At 34.7% G+C, this 21,299-nt stretch overlaps 1 protein-coding gene and 1 long non-coding RNA gene across 5 annotated transcripts in view; one reads left to right on the forward strand and one right to left on the reverse strand.

Moving 5' to 3' along the window:
• The window catches only part of LOC135125789 (UNC93-like protein), a 144,429-nt gene extending 136,599 nt beyond the window's left edge, over positions 1 to 7,830 (forward strand). For both annotated transcript variants that reach the window (XM_064051471.1, XM_064051472.1), the window contains exons 6-7: positions 1,171 to 1,438; positions 7,074 to 7,830. In XM_064051471.1, coding sequence (XP_063907541.1) covers positions 1,171 to 1,438; positions 7,074 to 7,351 — 546 coding nt within the window. In that variant the 3' untranslated portion in view covers positions 7,352 to 7,830. The remainder of the gene's footprint in view (positions 1 to 1,170; positions 1,439 to 7,073) is intronic.
• On the reverse strand, positions 7,788 to 10,028 carry LOC135125790 (uncharacterized). Of its 3 annotated transcripts, XR_010279960.1 has the most exons (4): positions 9,855 to 10,027; positions 9,464 to 9,807; positions 7,970 to 9,233; positions 7,788 to 7,913 (listed from the first exon to the last, which is right to left on the reverse strand). It is a non-coding gene; the product is annotated as an uncharacterized LOC135125790 (long non-coding RNA). The 3 variants fall into 3 exon arrangements; XR_010279959.1 differs by having other exon boundaries at positions 7,970 to 9,807; positions 9,889 to 10,028; XR_010279958.1 differs by having other exon boundaries at positions 7,970 to 9,807; positions 9,855 to 10,028.
• Between the last annotated feature and the right edge of the window lie 11,271 nt (positions 10,029 to 21,299).

Below are 21,299 nucleotides of genomic sequence, written 5' to 3' on the forward strand. Positions count from 1 at the left end.
TGCCGAGCACTGCCAGAACGGGACCGTAGTCCCACTGACTGAAATGGCTAGGACGTGTGGTTTCTATGGCAACGGTGTAAAAAACGTTTAAATCAGCCATGATTACGGTCTCTGTGCCCGCCTTTTATCAGCAATAAGATATCATACATCCAAGACACACGTCTTTAGATGTAAGTTTTGATACATTTTATACAAGTGGAGCGAGAAAACAAAATATATAGTTTTGATAATTATGACACAAATTTCCGGATAATTTTTTATATATTGAAAATTACTATTTTGCTATGTCCAGTGTGTTTGTAGACGTTATAATTTTGGGGGGACACGTGCCCTTGTGCCCCCCGGTACCAGCCGCCCCTGCTAGCAACATATGATTTAAACTATGTACCTACTTTTGTCATCAGAAATTTTTGATGGTCCGTTCTTGTCAGAAAGCTTTCAATATTCTCCGCAAATCTTTTAAGTTTATAGTCCTCAGACTACCGTAAAAAACAATAACGTTATTATTTTTACTAATATCAACAATTTTATTCTTTGATAACATCATCCTCACCATTATTACATACACTGGTTCCAAACTGACGATGAAATAAGTTTGTAAGAAAAAATTTTGTATGACACTTGTGTACAGAATGGGTTTGTGAAACCTGTGATTTCATACCGTAGCTATTACTTCAGTATTTATGTTATTCTTTTCTCATTTATTAAAACGCTCATTTCTTAGATCCCAAAGTGGGAAGATGAAAGCATGGCAATACATATAAAAATCTGGAACAAACACCCACACACGTGCGTTTATTTCTATTTTCCTCCAGATTCAAATTTCGCGAAATCCAAAATACTCCGGGGTCTTATAAATGAGGCTTGTAATAGAAAAATCCCTAATAAAACCGCGTTATTTATATCTTTTTCCATCACACTTCCTCCATCCAGTCGTTATCCCGAAATTAATACGTTTTCAAGTCGTGGCATTATTTATGAGGCAAAACTCCCTCCGTCATGTGTGTAGAAGCTGGCAATATAATAAAAAATGCAGAAGAGCAGGAGGTATAATAAACGATTTTTTATTGTGCTCAGGACGCCCCTAAAATTATGTTTAAGCGATCCCATAAATTTCTCTCTTGTAAACTAATCCTTGCAAGCTACTTAATGCAGAATTCGCTTTTCCAGGCCTACGTTTCCTGCGGTTGGGGCATCAGCAACATCGGCTTCGTGATGATCTGTTTTGGAGTTTGCAACGGAATCGCCGCCATCTTCATCGGAAACTTAATCAAAATAACCGGAAGGAGTCCCGTCATATGTTTCGCCTTATCACTACACGTGGCGCTCATTGTGACTCTTCTCGTCTGGCAGCCGGCTTCCTCCAATAAACTAGTTTTCTTTGTTATCGCCGCTTTGTGGGGAATCTGCGATGCAGTGTGGCTGGTGCAGATCAATTGTGAGTATCGCGGAACTTCAGTCATTTTGGGTACCTTAATGAATAGTGCAAAGAGCAAAGTCGTGTTGAGAGCGTCCGCACCATTACTACTCTTTTCAGATAGGCGCTCGAAGACAACTTTCTGTCAACTTTGCTTACAAATACAGATGAAAAGTAAAAAAACGACTCGGCGCTACCCACAGCCATAATTCTTTTCTTCGGCTTTATTAAAATTTGGAATACGTTGTTCTCCGTGAGGGGCGTATATACTGCGGCTGTGGAGTCTCGAATTAATGCGATAAAAAATTCTAAAATAAAATTTGACACAAACAGTCGGACGGATTGATTTAGTTTTCACACGAATTACATTCTGAGAGCATTTTTTTGACTTATTTGTACATCACGAATACATTGATTTGGGTATAATTCATTTATCTAAAAACATTTATAATCATGAAAAGCAATACAATATGAAAAGTCACACTTTTGTGATTATTAAAACTACATGAAAATGTTTGTTAACTTTTGATTATTAATAATTTTAAGAAAAAAAAAGTTGGTCCGAAGTTATTTAAAAAAAAATTTTTTCGCCATTGAGCACAATCACAGAAGTCCACGTTTTAAGATGACGCCATCGCGTTGTTGTACCATACTCATTTTTATGTAGCTCCTACATGCTTTTTCCCTTTTCAACGTTTGAGTTTGAAAATAAATCTATAACAAGTTTACGAGCTAAAGTGGTAATTTTGTAACAAATAAAGGTCGATTTATAAAGTTGCCGTTGACGTTGCCGTTGTAAGATAAATAGGAAGCAAAGGTATGCGTCGTTTATATCATCCGTTCACGAAGTATCGATTTTGCAATTAGGCTCCGCCCCTCGATTTGACAACGAATGAAAAATTCATCACAATTTAGTTTGGGATGGATACGGGTGGGGCTTATCTTTTGGCTTGTGTTTTTCCTAATATACTTGGTATTCTTTGAACAACAGGATACTCAAAAACATGTTTTTTTATTAGTTATAGAGAAATAATAATTTTGTAATTCAGCTCCGCCCACTTGGCTCACGACGAATGAAAAAAATCATCACAATTGAGATAGGGCGAGTGGGCAAGCCTTACATTTTGCCTTTTTTTCTTAATCTTTTCACAACAAGAAACTTAAAACATGTTTAAAATGGTAAATTTGTATAGGGAAATATCAATTTTGCAATTACGCACCGCCCCTCGGTCCGACAACGAATGAAAAATTTATCACGTGGGTGGGGTTTCTCTTTTGGTTTTCTGTTTTAATTAATACATTTAGTTTTCTTTATATAACACGATTACTTAAGAACATATTTCACATGGGAATTTCTCGTAGAAAAATAAAGATTTTCAATTAAGCTCCCCCTCGGCTTACGACGAATAAAAAAAATCATCAGAATTGAGACAGGGCGGGTGGGCGGGGCTTATATTTTGCCTTTTTTCCTTAATATACATAGCCATCTTGTCACAACAAGAAACTTAGAACATGGATTTTGCAACTAAGCGGCGGAGCCTAATTGCAAAATCGATATTTTCTTATACAAATTTTCCTTTTTACACATGTTTTAAATTTCATGTTGTGGAAAGAAGTCTACACATATTAAAACAAAAAGGCAAAGTATAAGCCCGCCCACCCGCCCTATCTCTATTGTGATGATTTTTTTTATTCGCCGTGAACCAAGACGGCGGAGCTTAACTGCAAAATACTTCTTTACAAGGAATTAAGAGGGTCCATGATGTTCTATTTTAGAACGGACTTGAAACAATCTCGAGGCTTTTGATAGTTTATTTTATAACGAATTTGAAGAACTGTCCGGGATTCCTGGTGTTTTATTTTTGAAGATTTTGAAAGAATCGCGGGGGCTTCGAGTGTTTTATTCTACAACTGTTTTGAACAAATCTCTAGGGCTCATGGTGTTTTATCCTACAATGGTTTTGAAAAAATTTCGAAGGGTTTTTTGTGTTTTATTTTAAAACGGAGTTGAAAGAATCTAGGGGAACTTTGGTGTTTTATTTCAGAATGGATTTGGAAGAGTGTCTGGGACTCCCAGGGTCTTATTTTTGAACGGTTTGAAAATAATTTATAGGGCTTCTAGTGTTTTATTTTAGAACGGATTTCAAAAAATCTGTGGGTATCTGATGCTTTAAAACGGATTTTAAAGAATCTCATGAAATCTTGGTGTTCTATTTTAGAACGAATAGGAAACAATCTCGCGGACTTCTCCTGTTTTATTTTAGAACCGATCTGAAAAAATCTCCGGGACTCCTTGTGTTTTATTTTTGAACAGTTTTAAAAGAATTTCGAAGGCCCCCTGGTGCTTTAAATTGGAAAGGATTTGAAAGAATCTCGGGGGCTTCTGGTATTTTATTTTAGAACTATTTGCAAGAATCTCGGAAAATCCTGATCTGTTCTTTTAGAACAGTTTTAAAAGGATCTCGTCGGTCCCGAGTGTTATATTTTAGAATAGTTTTGAAAAAATTTCGACAATCCTGGTGTTTTACTTTCCAACGGCTTTGAAAGAATGTCGAAGGCTCTTGGTGTTTTATATTAGAACAGACTTGCAAGGATCTCAAGGGCTCGTGGTGATTTGAAAGAATCTCGGGCGTTTCTGGTGTTTTAGTTTATAATGGTTTTGGAAGATTCTCCGGGACTCCTGGTGTCTTATTTTTTAACCGTTTTGAAAGAATCTTGAGAGCTTTTGCTGTTTTATTTTAGAACGGATTCGGAAGAATCTGGTGGCTCTCTGATGTTTTGTTTTAAAACGGATTTGAAGGAATGGCAAAACATCCTGCTGTATTTTTAGAACGGATTGGAAATAATCTCGAGGACTTCTGGTTCTCATTTTAGAAAGGACTTCAAAAAATTTCAGAAAATACTGGTGTTTTATTTTAGAATGGTTTTGAAAAAACCTCAATTGCTCCCTGGTGTTCTATTTTAGAACGGGCTTGAAAAAATCTCGGGTACCTTTGGTGTTTTGTTTTAGAATGGATTTGAAAAAATCTCTGGGATTTCGAGGGTCTTGTTTTTGAACGGTTTTGAAATAATCTCAAGGTATTATGGTGTTTTCTTTTAAAACGGATTTCAAAAAATCTGTGGGGGGGCATCTGATGTTTTGTTTTAAAACGGATTTGAAAGAGTCTCAGAAAATCGTGGTGCTTTATGGTGTTTTATTTTAGAACGGACTTGAAAGAATCTCGGAAAAACCTAGTGTTTCATTTTAGAATGGTTTTGAAAACAATCACGAATGCTCCTGGTGTTCTATTTTAGAACGGACTTAAAAGAATTTCGGGGGATACTAGTGTTTTAGTTTCTAATGGTTTTGAAAGAATTTCGGGGACTCCTATTGTTTTATGTCTTGAAAGAATCTCTAGGACCTCTGGTGTTTTATTTTAAAACGGATTTAAAAGAGTCTTCATGACTCTTCGTGTTTTATTTTTGAACATATTTATAAGAATTTCTAGGGCTCCTCGTGTTTTATTTTAGAAAGGATTTGAAATAATCTCGGAACCTTTGGGGTTTTATCTAAAACGTATTTGAAATAATCTCGGAAACTCGCTGGTATTTTGTTTTAGAACGGTTGTGAAAAAATCTCGAAGACTCCTGTTGTTTTATTTTAGAACAGACTTGAATTAATCTCGTGTTTTATTTGTGAGCAATTTTAAAAGAACTTCGAGAGCTCCTGGTACTTTAAATTAGAAACTATTTCAAAGAAGCTCAAGGATTTTTGGTGTTTTTTTTAGAACGTAATTGTAAGAATCTCGGAAAATCTTGATGTTTTCTTTTAGAACGGTTTTGAAAGAATCTCGTGAGCTCGTGGTGCTTTATTTTAGAAGGGAAGAACCTCGGGGGCTTTTGATGTTTTATTTTACAACGGATTTGAAAAAATCTCCAGGACTCCTTGTGTTTTATTTTAGAACGAATCTGAAAGAACCTTGACAGCTTGTGGTGTTTTATTTTCGAAGGGACTTTGAAAGAATCTCAAGGGTTCGTGGTATTTTATTTTAGACTGGATTTTATTAGGAGAGCTCCTAGTGTTTTATTTTAGAATGGTTTTCAAATAATCTAGAGGTTTCCTGGTGTTTTATCTTAGAACGGACTTAAGTGAAACTCAGGGACTCTTGGTGTTTTATTTTACAGTGGTTTTAAAAAAATCTCGAGGGTTCCGGGTGTTTTATTTTAGAAAGGACTAGAAAGAATTTCGGAAACCCTTGGTGTATTATTTTAGAACAGATTTGAAAAAATATTCTGAAACATCGATGATGTTGTACATGTATTTAAGACAAGAGTAAACCAGACCAGAAGGGTGTTGTTTGATCAGGTTCAGGATGGTCCTTTAAGGGTTAAATCTGTCCGTTCTTCAAACCTTTGTTTGCAAACTTTTTATCCGAGTTCAGTTTTAAAAGCCTATTTCCTCGCTTAATTTTCGATATTTTCTGTTTATCTTGCCAGTCAAAAACGAAGAGGGAAAAAGTTCGAAATTTCATTGTGAAATAAACACTGTTAAAAAAACTGCCCAAAATACAGAGTTGGTTGTTATAATACTGTGTCCAGACAAAGCATGTTCGAAATATTTGCAAAAGACTAAGAAATTTTGCCTAATTCAAGTTTTAAAGTTTTGACGAATAATCCATCAGAACTGTCGTCAAGAACTGATAACAAGTTTCACTGTTTTGAAAATTTTAATAAAGTTAAGGGAGAAAAAATTATAATTAACAATAATGTAAACCTTTATAGAGACCGACATCCTTGTTCGGTTAAAATTTTACTTACCACCTACAATTGTAATTTTTTTTCTACAGGGTCGATAAAATTGACAAAATTTATTAGTTATTTGCCTCATATTAGAACACACAAGGTGATAAATTTTTACCGTCTCACTATTATGAGCTCGGAAACTATAAAAGTTACGAAGTTGGTTGAATAAAAAAAGTCACATTATTGTGTTTTGCAAAAAAATATAAAACTATATTTCAGGCTATAAATGTCAACTTTTTTGTCTTATGAACATTATTTTTAGGTGTTTAAATGGAACTGAAAAATTACAAATCATTTATTATCTACACTACGCGATGACATTTAATTCAAGATTAACAAGATTTTAAACATTATCGAATTTAAATTTAGGTCCGTTCTTAAATAAACACCCACCCAGTTTTTGTAATTTAAAAAATGTTATAGATTTACAAAATATGTCGATTCTAATTTTTTTTCATTTTGTTCGATTGTGTGTAATTAATAATTTTAGTCCTCTGTTTTAAGGAGACGAGTTCGTTCAAATCAAACTAATTTCTATGTGACATTCTTTCGATGCATAAACATAAACACTTGAAATTAAGCTTGTTATTAGTGCTGGGCGGACATTTTACCGTTGGCTATCTGGTTTAAATATATTTTACATTGTTCAAAAAAATAGGTATCTCGTTTCCGTCTGTCTGCCTGTCGTTTGTCTGTGTCGATATTTATTAAACAGATAATTTCCGAAACTACTGAATCGATTGTTGTGTCAAGTGTCAAGCTTAAAAATACTTCAAATTACGCATAAACACAAACGAGCCATCAAACAGACAAACTTAAAATTTCACTCGCACCTCGAATCGGGCTTACACTAAATTGAATTTTTTATTTTTAGCTTTGAGCGGCATTCTTTTCCCCGGCCAAGAAGAAGCTTCTTACAGCAATTTCCGGTTGTGGGAATCAACCGGATCTGTCATAACTTACGCCTATAGCCCATACTTATGCACCGACGTGAAGCTTTATTTACTGCTTGGACTTCTGCTGATAGGAGCTTCCGGATATACGGCTGTCGAATATCAGCAGTATAAACACAAACACGTGGATGAGGAAAAAGCAAAAGGCAAATTCGAGCTTGTCCACAACAACACGAAGTCCGACGAAGTGGCTGAATGATCTGTGATGAAACCCAAGTATTATATTTAAAGAGAGTTAATAACCTGCGATCAACAAGAACGACGTCAAGTGGAAATCAGATGTTCGACTGTTTGGTTTGACGTACAACGCCGATTATCAATTCGTAATTGAACAAAACAGTCGAATGTCGACATCCCACTTCCCGCCCTTTTGTTAATCGCACGTTCTTCACTTAACGTAATTACGTACAATTGTAAGGATTCTATGAATCTGAATCTTATTGTCTAACTGTTACTGATGTTAGTAATAAAGTGTTTTATTTTCGAATAAACTAAACAATGCTTTATTATATCAATGTCGAGTACAAATACTCTATGGCCTACGGTACAAATGTATGTACTCTTCAAATCAACAGTACAAATCAATACAAATTTAAAAAATACATATTATTTCTACTGATTTTACCATTAAAATGTATTAGTGAGTCGCAATATAGTCTATTGTTTAGATTTTCTCAACGCTTGCCTCTTATTGCAGAACCATATCCTAACCACTCTTTTTTCTAGATGCAATTCGTCCGCTATTCTACTAAATTCATAACCTAAGAAACAAAAAATAGTGTTACAATTATCATTTTCTATGAACAAAATGACATACCTGAAGGAAATTGGTCTTTTTCAAAATAAGCGTTAAGTTTTTCTAACGTTTGAAAACTAAAAGAGGTCCTTTGTTTGCGCGCCTTACACGGACGCATACTAACGTTATCAGGGAAAATACTGTTAATGTCTAGCGTCGTTTCTACAAAAGAAAAAATAAATTAGTAGTCGTCTCCTAAAAATATAGAACTGTACATCTAAATACCATGCATCACCACTACAACCCAACAGTCATTATTTTAACTGTAATTTAAAATACATATACATAAGTAGGAAAACAATACAGCCAAAAACAACAGAAATAAATATAATTTACGGTCGTTTCGTATTTAATTTTATTTATTTCACAAAAATGGGTATGGTGTAGTCAAAAAGACAGACGTAGTAGGAATTGCTTTGAAACGCTGGAAATATTTATTTTAACAGGTTCCAAATGCTTTTATCCAATAATATCAAGGCATTTAGTGAACCAGAAATAGACAGAAATTGCCTCGATACGATCGAGCGAACATTCGATACGCTGAATCCAATGAGACTTTTCATCAGAGATATTAGTTGTACCTGAAAAGTTTTCGTCGCTTTCAAAAGCTTCAAATTGCCTGTAAAAAACACATGGGCTAAACACACTGCGTATTTAATTATAAAGCACGAATTCGGAAAAAAGAAATGCAATATGTAGTCAATACACAAAGAATAAAAGTTCAAGAAATACTTAAATTAATTAAATAGGGGAAATTATCACCTTACCTTACATCCAGGACTGTAATTAATATCTAATTATTGTCTACCTGCAACATATAACGCTAAAATAAAATAAAGACTTAATTTATATCGAAATTTGGTATTTGAAGTAAAACACAAATTTGTGGTTGTTATTAAAACTGGTATTTTCGTCACATTATTACAATCGTTTTTACAATACGCCCTACAGTAGGTAATTAAATACAAACCCCTGAAATATTTTTTACAAATTTATCATCGTGTGCAACCAGCTTTCGAACTAAAACACAAAGCTCAAATGAGCAACAAATTTTCTAACGGGTGGCATCACTGACTACAAATTCAAAAACGTACTTACCTACCTATTTTACAAGTAAAATTATATGTAAAAACAAATCATTTGTAGGTTTTCTTCTATTCCTTTTGAATTTGGTTAAAAAGTAGTTTAAATTTGTATCTTCAAACAAAAACTACACAAGAAAAAAATGTGTGACTACAATGTGATAAACTTTTTTTTCATACGATCAAATCTCGTGTGACACTTTCTGAAAAAAATTATCACCATATCAAATGATGTCAAATCATTTAAGGTATATACAGTTAGTTATTCAAAATAGATTAATTAACCTAACCTATATACACTAATTTAATTAACCCTCAACGAATATGATTATAACTCTTAATAATTTCATCATTTAAAACCCAAATTTATTTGCGTCGTGCTAATCTCACAATTGATTTATGTACCTACTTTACTATTAATCAAAAATCTTACCAACAAAACCTGCAACAACACTACAAGATGCTATGGTTAAGATAGTTGTCAATTGTCATTTTCCAATTTTAATTAAACACAGCCAGCGCCACCACACCAGTTACGTCGAAACTAACCCTACTTACCAGACGGCTCCCTTGCGGGTACAGTACATAATACATCTACCAGACATAAGATGACGCAACCTGCATCACAACAAGTTGAAAATCATAATTTATTAGAATCTATGTATTTTTAAGGAACTGTAACTACAAGGATTCATTTTTCACTTTCCGAGTCTCATTGTGGTGTTTCTTTCATAAAGGAGGTCAGGCTGCACGCGTTTCATTTTCTTGAAATGTAAACTAAAAATTTAATTATGAACACACAAACATTTTTTTTTTTTACGTACACTGATTATTATTGGTTATGGAAGAAGTACCTACACTTAGTGAATCGATCATAGATCACACACTGCAACACATTTTAGGCAGCTAAGGAAGCTTCGTCAAACAGCGTAGTAAAACACCAACTGAAGACGCAGAAGCTACCTTCAGTTTACACAGTTGGTTATAACGAGGAGCTAGTAATTACGTACGTCATTAAAAATGCACTAAATTACTCGCCCGCTGGTAATTAGTGAGGCAGGGTGACTGACTGCTCTAGTAATTAAGGCTCCGCCTTACAGTCATTAAAATCTGCGGGCGGGCAACAGTATTATCTACACTGTCAGCTTTGTAGGAGCGAAAATACGTAGTTTTAGTTCAAAAAGTAAAGAACGTTTTCCGTTTTTATTTTTTATTAAAAAAAGAAAAGCCTCTAATGCAATATAAAAACTATTTCTGTGAAGATTTTTGTATTGCGAACAAGTAGATATGACACACAAGTCTTCAAGTGCTATCGTAAGGACGATATTGGAAGTGGCCTTAAAACCCCGTTAGTAATTAACCATCTCATTAAAACGATCCTAATTACCCACTCGTTGTAAAAATGTCGATAATTATCTCCTATAACTTACTACATAATAAATAACACCCTGAATTGCATCTACAATGTCATTTTGAATAATGCTTGAGTTGCCTTTAGATACATTCAATTTTAATTTTATTATTATTTACACAAAAGGAGTCCACCCACAATCCTCTCAATGAGTATAATTAGTGTAAGATCAGCTAATTAGAGTTTTTGTAACCTAAAATGTTATGAAACTTTGGCGAATTCGTCAACTCGTGTTATTTTTGTTTTATTGTCTGTAAAACCACAATTCATTTAAGATTGTGATAACCCAAACTTCCCGCCTTGAAATTTGACCTTGAAACAGTTTGAAAGGCCCGCGAAAAATTCAAAATTCAAAGTTTGGCCTTGGCTGTGATCGTCTAACAAATGAGAACCTACGTTGTGTGTTTTTTTTTTGTGGTTTTGAAAAATGGCGGGAAGAAGTTCTTTCATACAAGTGCATACACTGTCGAGAGCGCAAGAAATAATAGACAAAATTAGGAGCCTTCCTAAGGAGGAAAAAGAAACGAAGAACGACAGACGCTCGATTTGCCCTCCTGGCGAGTCCGCAGGGCCAAGGTGTCATCGGTCTTCATTCCCCAAAACCCCCTGGGGTTTTATTCACCGACATATTACATGTCAAACACCTTAAGATATGTGAAAGAAAAACACTCGCGAATTGACAGACATACACATATGAAAACCGAACAAACACAAGACCTACACATATGTAAATTGGATGGCAGAACCCGAATCATTATGAGAGTGTGGCGATCGAACAAAATATAGAACAAAATATATCAATTTCATTTACGAGCACAGCAAAATACCCAGAGGAGGCGTTGTAGCGCAAGTGGAGGTTGGGACTCCTGATCATCACTGTTCTCCCTCACGACGGTGATTCTATCTACACCAACGCCTGCTCACACGCATCTCTCCATTACGAACGTGCCCTGCGAAACGAGGCGGTTACGATCGCAGATCCGTAGTGGGGTCCCGGCTATGGACAGAAGCCGACAGCGTTAAAAACCCGCGATCGCCTCCTGAAGCTATACAACACCCGCGGGCTTGTGCAGGTGACGCGATTAATCCCGTCAGTTTGAGGAGTCGCGCGCCCCACGTACACTACGAGTTATGTGTTATTTACCTTCAATTTCATTTAAATGTTCAATCTCTATGACTCTAATATTAAATGACAACCGAACAAGTGTTAAAGTTTCAACAAAGAGCAATAAACAACATTTAAATTCGCCACACACTCTTACGAAAATTCAACAACAAATAATTCTTAATTGAGATTAAAATTGAACATCAGATAATTTGCAGGACAAAGACTTTCATCAACAAAATATTTACATGAGCAAAACTTAGCAAAGATTTAAAAAAACAAGATCTGGTGTGAAATAAGCTTGTGCAAATAAAATATCATGTTAGGTCAAAACTGTAGAGCATGGAAATTTACGTTCAATTCAAATTATACAACAAGGAAAATTACTGAGACTAAAATTGTGAGATAAAGAAAAATTGCATGAGGTAAGACATTACAAAGTTAACAAATTTACATGAGATTAATAATAATTCGTGTCCAGTCAAGTTATTGGTTAAAATTCAAACGTGAAATTATTCAGCTGCATTGTGGGCCATTATTTCACATACATATCCCCAAAACACATAAACAAGAACATGGCAGACAATCTGCAGGTCCAAAATGGCGTTGGACGAATTCGTCATTCCAAATAATAGGCGTCGAAAATATGCGATGCAAAAATACGATGAATCCTGTGGCGTTGTTATAAACGATGGGCTAAATAAAAGGAATAAAAAAAAAAAGGCACGTCCCCCCATGACCCACAATGTTTGTTAATTTGTTCAATAGATTCAACAGTTAAAACATGTGCTCGTTTAAAAGAAACAAAATGGACGCTTCAAAATGGCTGTTGCCTGAACAAAGAACGGTGAAATAACAACTCGTTTGCCGCCATCCAAAATACAGATTTCACAAATATAGCTAAATAAAGCATGGCCCGAACTAGAAATCACTTCCTGTAAAGCCCTACTGCGACGGATTTTAAATGAAAGATAAAAAAACGAGATTAGTGGAAAAAAGCGCACGCGTGAAGTGTCACGAGGTCAGAAGCATCGTCGGGGCTTGAAACTCGCCGCGAAACAGGTGTTCAAAACATACCTCTCCAAAGATGCGAAGATTTCGACACGGCTTACCGCCAAAAGGAACGCAAAAACCTCGTCGTAAGAACGATGAGAAATCAGGAACACCCAATGGCTCAACGGGGGCTGCTAGGTTTTCCAATGGAACGGACCAACACTGGAAACGCAAAAACAACAGCAAAAGGCACAGAATAACTCACAATCAAAAATACAACCTGTTGCTCGAAGCGCTCGAAAGGAAGTCGACCGTTTGTTCCAAGCGGTCAAAGCGAAGTGGCGGTTTTACCCGAGACAAAACCACCCTCGCTTTGCGCACGTCTGTTTCTTTTGGAGAGGTTGGTTGCCAACCTCTTCTTCTTACCAACCGTTTCTTGTGCGCGCGAAATTCATTTGAAATTTAAAAATTCGAATTGGATCCTTACAAGATTTTTAACTGTTCATTAGTCTAATACAATAATCGAACTGTTTCCGTAAAACACGTGTCCGGAAATTCACTTTTTCAGGCTTAAATCATTTTAATAACGATATCTGAAGTTCTAGATGCTTTTATTTAAGTTATTGTACGTATTATTCATACTTCGGAACTTTTGACTCGAGCAACTCGAATAAATGCATAATTTAACATCACGTATATTCTTTGTTGTTTGAAATTTTGGCCAGAGTGTGGCATAATAAAATTTTGTTTCTTTGCTTTTTTGTAATGTTAGTACTCACTGCGCCCAGTTCAAAACTCAGAAGATTTTTACTCTTATCGAATAAACACAGGAAACCGCGTGGAGGAAAAAGAATGACGAGGCCGCACCCAACTTGAGAGTTTTCTCTGTTGATCATAGTTCATGTGAATGTTTATCTACAATACCGGATTTTGGCCGCCGTGAATCAGACCGTCTAACTGGCTACCCCTTTTGCGAAGAAAGAAACAAATCTCATTAATGGGAGTGTCTAATCGCACGTTGGGTACTGTAGATATGGTTAGTGCAAATAGAATTCACTTGCCAAAATATAAATTTTCCGCCACACCATTTTTTAACTTTACACTTTAATAATGTGGTGTCCAAGTTTGAATTACAAGTTCGCGCTGGGAAAAAAAAGCGGCGCAAATCGCATTGCGTTAATTTACATAGGCAACCATGTGCAACTTTAGCATTTTTGCTAATGTGATTTGTAGTGATGTAAAAATACCGTATTTTATTTTTGCGGTATAAAACCATGGTATAATACCGTTTTATACGGTATTTTATATGGTATTATATTCAAATTTTGGCGCCAACATTTTTCATTTTTAGCTTTATGGTAAATGTCATCTGGTGATTTACTAATTAGTAGAGAAATAAAACAAAAACTCTTCACGAAGAATTTATTATAAAAAAACAAACAATAAACTATGTAAATATGAAAATAAAACTTTTTTCTACTCTCTGAAAAAAAGCTATGTGAATATGAAAATAAAACATTGTTCTCGTCAATTAAAAAAAAATTAACAAAAGTAGAGACTATTGTTTCATTGATCTTCATCAACTACGTGCAGTATGAAAGCTTCTTCTACCTCCATATCTGAGTCTTCATTTGTTTCAGATTCATCAACGTCAACGCTGATGTTATCTTCGGCAATGTCGACATCATTATCTACATCATCTTACAATTTGAGGATATTCTCATTGTCATCCTCATAATCATAAATATTATTTTGCAATGATAAATTGCTTTTAATGTAACTTAATAAGTTAAAAAAATTACGATTGACATAACCTAAAAATTTAATTTTATACCAGTGGTATAAAAACATTTTATACATACCGTATAATACGGTTTTAAACCATGGTATTATACGGCCTGTATTATACACTCACATCACTAGCTGATTTGGTAGCTCGTCTATGGAATTTCTGGGTAGAAAGTTGGCGGTATTCACGATTTAATTTTATGTATTGATTCTCTTTGAAAATTAGTAATGAAGTAAATGTCGCCGTGGATTCGAAGAGGGAAAAGAGATTCTATGCTGATTTTGTGTTATGTTTTATGTGTTTTATGGCTTCAATTTTAGAACGCGCCTCTCAAAGCGACGTGCATACCAAACGACATTTTGTGTTTTCGACCATATTTAACATGTGTTTTATGTGTGCGTGTGATTAGAGAATTCAATTCACGACGTAGTCTTAGTTCATTAACTTTGCTTCATTCAATTCGGGCGACAACAGCGGAGCTCGGTCCAAATCCAAAGTGATAATTTCTCTTTTCATTCATATTGTAATCACCCAAATATTCCGCCAAAATTGAGACATGCGCACAAAATTTGAAAACCCGCGAAAAATTCGAAATGTGGCCATGAACTGTGATCGTCAACAAGTGGAGGAACCCTTACGTTGTGTTTTGAATGGCGAAATGCGTTCTGATGCAAGTGGTAAACCGCAAAAGTGAAAGAGCGACCTAGAAATTAACAACACAAAAATATGGCGGGAATAATTTTATTAAGTTCTTTCCTTTTGTTGTTGTTTTTTCAATATTTCTAGTTGCAAAAGTCTCGTTCTGTCAAGTGTATGAATTACAAATTTCGATCACATAAACACAGCTTGTTCTTAAAGCTACACAATGCTCTAGTTTGTAAATTCATATCTAAGGGAAATGGAAAGCAATGCCCAAATTATTATGGTGGCAGATTTTGATGATTAAAACGATTTAACTGCCATCGAACTGTCTCTTTGCACTACCACAGCTACGTACAACCAAGCCGCGATGCCCCCACAAACGCCACGCTATCTCCACCGCGTGACACACGACACTGGCTACCCCCAGTAAAGTTTCCTTTACCAGCAGGCCACCCTCCGCGTATCTCGTGTTGGCGGCATCCGGTGTTGCGAATAAACAGTATTCTAAATGACAGGAAAATTTGTCTATCTTGACTTAGCCCGAACTCGCCAACCGAATTCAATTAAACGAAATTATGATACAAGAGTACATGGTAAATTGAATTCCCCAACACATAAATACATAAAACACATGTTCAATATGGTCAAAAACATAAAATATCATTTGGTTTGATTGTACATCGCTCTGAGAGGTACTTTCGAAAATCAATGTTCCAAATTTGGAATCGTAAAACACATAAAACAACACAAAATCAGCATAAAATCCCATCCCCCTTTGGAATCCACGACGACATTTATTTCGATGATTATTTCCAAAGCGACTCAATCTTTAAAATTTAAATCTTGAATACTGCCAAAAACTATGTTAGAATTCCAAAAGGTAAATCTATTTAAATTGAAATAATAATTTAAGAAAAGATATTTCACAAGTTAAAATATTACTCCCCTATAAAATATTGCATTTAAACATTTCTGGTATATTGTTTTTTTTTTTGTCGTCATACAAGAAAATAAAGTGTATAATTCCCAGCGACTTCCTGAAATTAAATAACAATTTTATTGCTTTTAACAAGTCCGAACGCGGTCCGGGAAAACCGGCCAGCTGCCCAGTCAACGCTAGTCTAAACAATAAATGCTGCAATGTGTCGATTTGCAGAATGGCCAAACTCCGTCATCTTACGTGAGATTGACAAATTATCAATTAATAAAAATCATGTTATATTACAGAATACATTACAGAAAAAAATGTCATTCTTTCTGGCGCTAAATTTAATTTGAACCGGGACACTACAATATCATTGTTTATTCGTAATACCGGATACCGCCAACGAGAAATATTCGGAGGAAACTCTGCTGGGGGTAGCCAATGCTGTTTGTCACGCGGGGGATGGAGTATAGTTGTGGAATAAAACTTGAAGCTGCTACCGCAGGCGCCAGCGAACACAGTAGGCATAGCAGCATAGCTGACGCCTGCGGGGGCAACGCGGCATGGTTGTACAGTTGTGGTTAGTGCGAAGAGACAGTCAAAGATCGGGTATGGAATCATTAGCGTTACTCGTTCCATGTCTCTTAAATTGTTGAATTAAATCGTGTTATTTTTCTTATGATTGTCAAAAAAAAAACTGTTAACACGCGACCATTATAGTGTGTACATTATCATCCATTCACTTTAGATAAGATGTTGCAAACTATAGAATTGTGTACATTTAACAACCTATGTTTTTATGACCGAAATTTGTAACCTTGGATCTGAAAAGAACAAGGAAATTTTATAGTTGAAAAAATGCAACCTTGTGTCGTAAATTCAAGGTCATATTCCATCTTTGCGGTCCACCACTTGCATTAGAACGCATTCCGCCATTTTAAACACAACGTAGGGTCCCATCTGGTTGACGATCATCGTTCATGGCCATTTTGCAATTTTTTCGGGGGTTTTCGAATTTTGTTCACATGTGAATGTAAAGATTATCACAATAACTTGAGTATTACCATTCAATTACTTTAATGACGATTTCCCTTTTTCTTTGTATGTATAAATTTTTATTGTTTCAATATTTCTATCGCTTTGTAACATTTGATTTCATTTTTGATCGCTGGAGAAAGTAGAATTTTTTTAATCTTGTCAATTTGGTATGCTTCGATTTCTGTCTTCGTCCGACATACTGCTTTTACGCAGGTAAAGTATGCTCGCACTTCTCATAATTTTAGGGTCGGAAACGGTACTTGTGTAATAGAGTGCGTTGACGATCACAGTACCGTAAAAACGTTCCATGTGTATATGTATAACAAAATTTTACAACAACAATAAATGGAATAGTCTTGCAAAATACAATTCGTAGAATGAATATTTTTATAATTCAGACTTTTAATAGCTAAACTCAGTTTGTGTTGCTCTCAGGAAATACCACTCGTTGCTGCGCAACTCGTGATGTTTCCATCGCAACACAAAATTCGTTTAGCTAATAAATCCTCTGAATTATCACAAATATTCATCCTACTCATGGTATTACTATTGAATATTTCATTGGCTTAGCAGCTAGAATATTTTCAACTGTCACTTCATGGACACTATTTTAACATGGAAGATTTCTACAGAACTTTTCATATTTTTTTTTATGAAATCATCGAGAATGAAATCAAATGGAGCAACTTGGAACTTCTTTTGACAATATAAATAAGCAGAAATTATGATATTAATTAACAAAATAAGTAGCTTTATTTACATGAACTGAATGACCAATTTAAACAGCAAAATAAGAAATAAATATAAAAATTTGGTTAATTTTGTGTCCTCAACGCAGAAGAAAGGACACAAAACAATCTTAAAACATCTTCATGATTTCACAGCATTCGGTTTTTGCAATTTCAAAGTTAAATTGTAAAATATTGTTATATAATATCGATTTTTTTCCAAAAATCTGGATTCTAAAAGTACAAAGTCAACACGGAATCATAAATCACACATGCAGGACTGTGTTATTTTATGGAATTTAAAAAACATTTGGTCGGTAGAATTCTGAGATGACGTCATAATTTTTTGGGAAACCCTTACAATAGAACAAATTTTGATTGACGATTTATCGTCTTTCCTATAACCTTAAGACGTTTAGAATATTTCAGTACATTCGCTTTTGCAATTTTAAAGTTAAATTGTAAAATACAATTTTGAATTTTTTTCCAAAAATCTCGATGTCTAGAGGAAAAACTCAACACGCATTCTAAACTACACATACATGGAGTATGTAATTCTGTAAAATTTTATTCATTTTATTATTTTATACTCTTATTAATTTTTTGTTCTGCAAAATCATAAAAATGACTTCTTCATTTTTTAGAAGGCCATCAAAGAAAAAATGTCTATTATCGATTTACTATGCTTACGATAATCTTGAAAAGCTTGAAAGTTTTCAAAACATTCGGTTTTACAATTTCAAGGTTAAATTGTAAAATGTTATACAATTTTGATTTTTTTCTCAAAAATCTGAATATCTTGTATGAAAGCTCGACACGGATTCATGAAACAATCCTATAAAATTAAATATATATAACCAAAAAAAAGGGCAAATAAGTAGTAAAATGGTACGTTTCAGGTCACATTTTGTTTTTTAATCTATACATATAAAATTGTTTGTCCTGACTGACTGATTCATCAACGCAGAGCCTAAACTACTGCAGCTAGAAACATGAAATTTGGACAATAGTTTGTGATGTAAACACCCACTAAGAAAGGAACTTGGGAAATTCCACCCCTAAAAGGGTGAAAAGGGGTGGTAAAGTTTGTACAGGAAGACTATTTCCTAACCATTTCTGTTGTAAATATTTACATGAAACTTGGTATTAATGCTTTTCAACACAAATAACGAAACACGTATTTCACCATTTTTCGAAATTCAACCCCTAAGGGGGTAAAAAGTGGTGGATAAGTTTGTACGGGAAAACTACTTCTGTTGCACATTTTCACGTGTAACTTGGTATTAGTGCTCTTCAACACATATAATGACACACGTATTTCAGCATTTTCCGAGATTCAACCCCTAAGGGGGTAAAAAGTGGTAACTAATTGTGTATGGGAAAAATATTTCTATTGTAAATTTTTGCTTGGAACTTAATATTAATGCTTTTCAACACAAACAATGTAATGCGTATTTCAGCTGTTTTTGAGATTCTACCCCTAAGAAGATCAAATGAGGTGACAAAGTTTATATGAGAAAAAATATTTGTATGGCGATGTTTACTTGAAATGTTGTATTAATACCCTCCAACACATTTGTTACTTGAAATTTGGTAATCATGTAAAATTGTTTGTCTTGACTGTCTTTAATTTTTTTTTTTTTTTGATATTCATCCCCAACGGAATATAATTTGGGTGGAAATGTGAGAAACAGGAGAAGTTAAGTATTAATCCAAAAGTGGTTAAAAATCAAAGTTTAAAATAGTTAAATATGTTTTTCGCATATTAGAGGCAGTAAGATTATTGGAAAAATCAGTCCTAAGCGTTTGAAATTTAAGAAGTTGTATGGAAATAGGGAGGGCGCGACGTCACCGAGTAAGCGACTGCGAAGCGAACGAGGTCTGCGGTCGGACGCGTGAGGCCAAAACGGCATTGACGGTTGTGTTTTATGTCACGAATTGTATGAGTATTTCTCATATAAGTATTCTAATTTTGTGTTTCCGTGTATAAAATGAGGTAACTATACCAAAAAATATCCTTGAATTCTCCTGAAAGAAAAAATCTAATAAATATATATGCAAATGTGTTAATAAAGGATCCAACCAGGATTATTTGCTCTTGAAAATCACATTGATGAGGTCAAATTATATGAAAGTGGTCGATATATTAGCAGCTGGAGAATCTTGGCCTTTCCTATACATGAACAATTTCCAGCGGTTTTTCATCTCGCAGTGCACTTGGAAAATGGCCTGCTGTCTATTTTAATCCTAACGACTTTAATAATGTAACTGAAAAGGTAAATAATTCACAGAAAACTACTCCTCTATCATTTTTTGAGCTTTGCAAAGTGGATACTTTTGCAAAAATCTTTCTTTATGTTGAAGTACCTTAATACTATGTGTGGAAAAGTACCAAATTTGAGAGATGAAAAAGTGGAAACAATGTTGATGGTTCGCCGGGAGTCAAAAGAGATCAAGCTTTGACCGGAGTGTACACCGTTCACCCTAATAACGCGGAATGTTTCTACCTTGATCCTCTTCTTCATGCGATGAGAGGGCCAACATAATTCTCGGATTTAAAAACTGTTGGTAGTGTCGTTTATTTCACATACCAGTCATTATGCAAAGCTTTGGGTTTGTCAAGTTAAGTCAGACTGTCAAGAGAGTGTTCAGATTATAAATGAAGTGTACAACAAGGGTCTGATTTCCATTAAAGACACGGTGCTGTCTTTAGGAAGACAATGTTGAGAGTACTATGGTTTGCCTGTAAGACGTGAAGAAGTCATACAAAACAGAGACTATCTCAGAGAGATTAGCTATGACATACTTTTATAGGCACAACGAAACTTTATTAAGTACAGAATAATATCAAATTTACAACCAAGTTAGATAGGTCAGGTAAATGTTTGTTTTTACATAGCTGCCTACAACTATTAGCGACAAAAATATCCAAATATTTTAAATCTTTACTCAAACATATGTTAACATGGGGTATAAAATTTAACATGGGAATCCTTATGGCCACTCCTATGTTATAGAATAACTTTGTTTCACCCCCCCCCCCCTCCGTCGTATTTAAAAATTCACGGGACTCTAACTCCAAACTTTCAGTCCTTATTTCATACACCTAGGGGTAATGGATGCTTACATTACGAAAGGAACCTTCTGTCCAAATTTCGTGTTTCTATAGCTCCAGTAGTTATGTTGATTTGTCAAGCGGAGGACAAACACTTTTATATATTGTTATTAATGAAGACTGCACAAACTTCAAAAGTAATAAAATTGAAATCAAAAAATAAATCAGGGGATGAAAAATAATGTGCCCTAATTGCGAAATCCACGCAAGCGGAGCTGCGGGTAACAGCTAGTTTATTATAAAGTATTTTTATTTTTTTATAGGTCAATTTCGACGTTGACGAGGTTTTTTTTATATTTTTGTAAAAATTGCAAAGTCAGCCGTTTCTATCAGCTGGAATCATGGTCAAAACTTTAGAAATCCACAACTTTTTAAAAAATAACCTTAAAAATGGGGCGAAATGTTAAAAAACGCATTAAAAAAACTTCACGACAAAAACTTTATTATTTTTATTTTATAAAAAGCAACAAAAAACTCAAAATTGGGCTGCTTGATTAAACAAAACCGTGACGGCAGACCGATA

The sequence above is a fragment of the Zophobas morio genome, unplaced genomic scaffold (assembly GCF_036711695.1).
Source record: "Zophobas morio isolate AGI-343-1 ecotype UQ-CSIRO unplaced genomic scaffold, CSIRO_AGI_Zmor_V1 ptg000009l, whole genome shotgun sequence".
NCBI classification, from domain to species: domain Eukaryota; kingdom Metazoa; phylum Arthropoda; class Insecta; order Coleoptera; family Tenebrionidae; genus Zophobas; species Zophobas morio.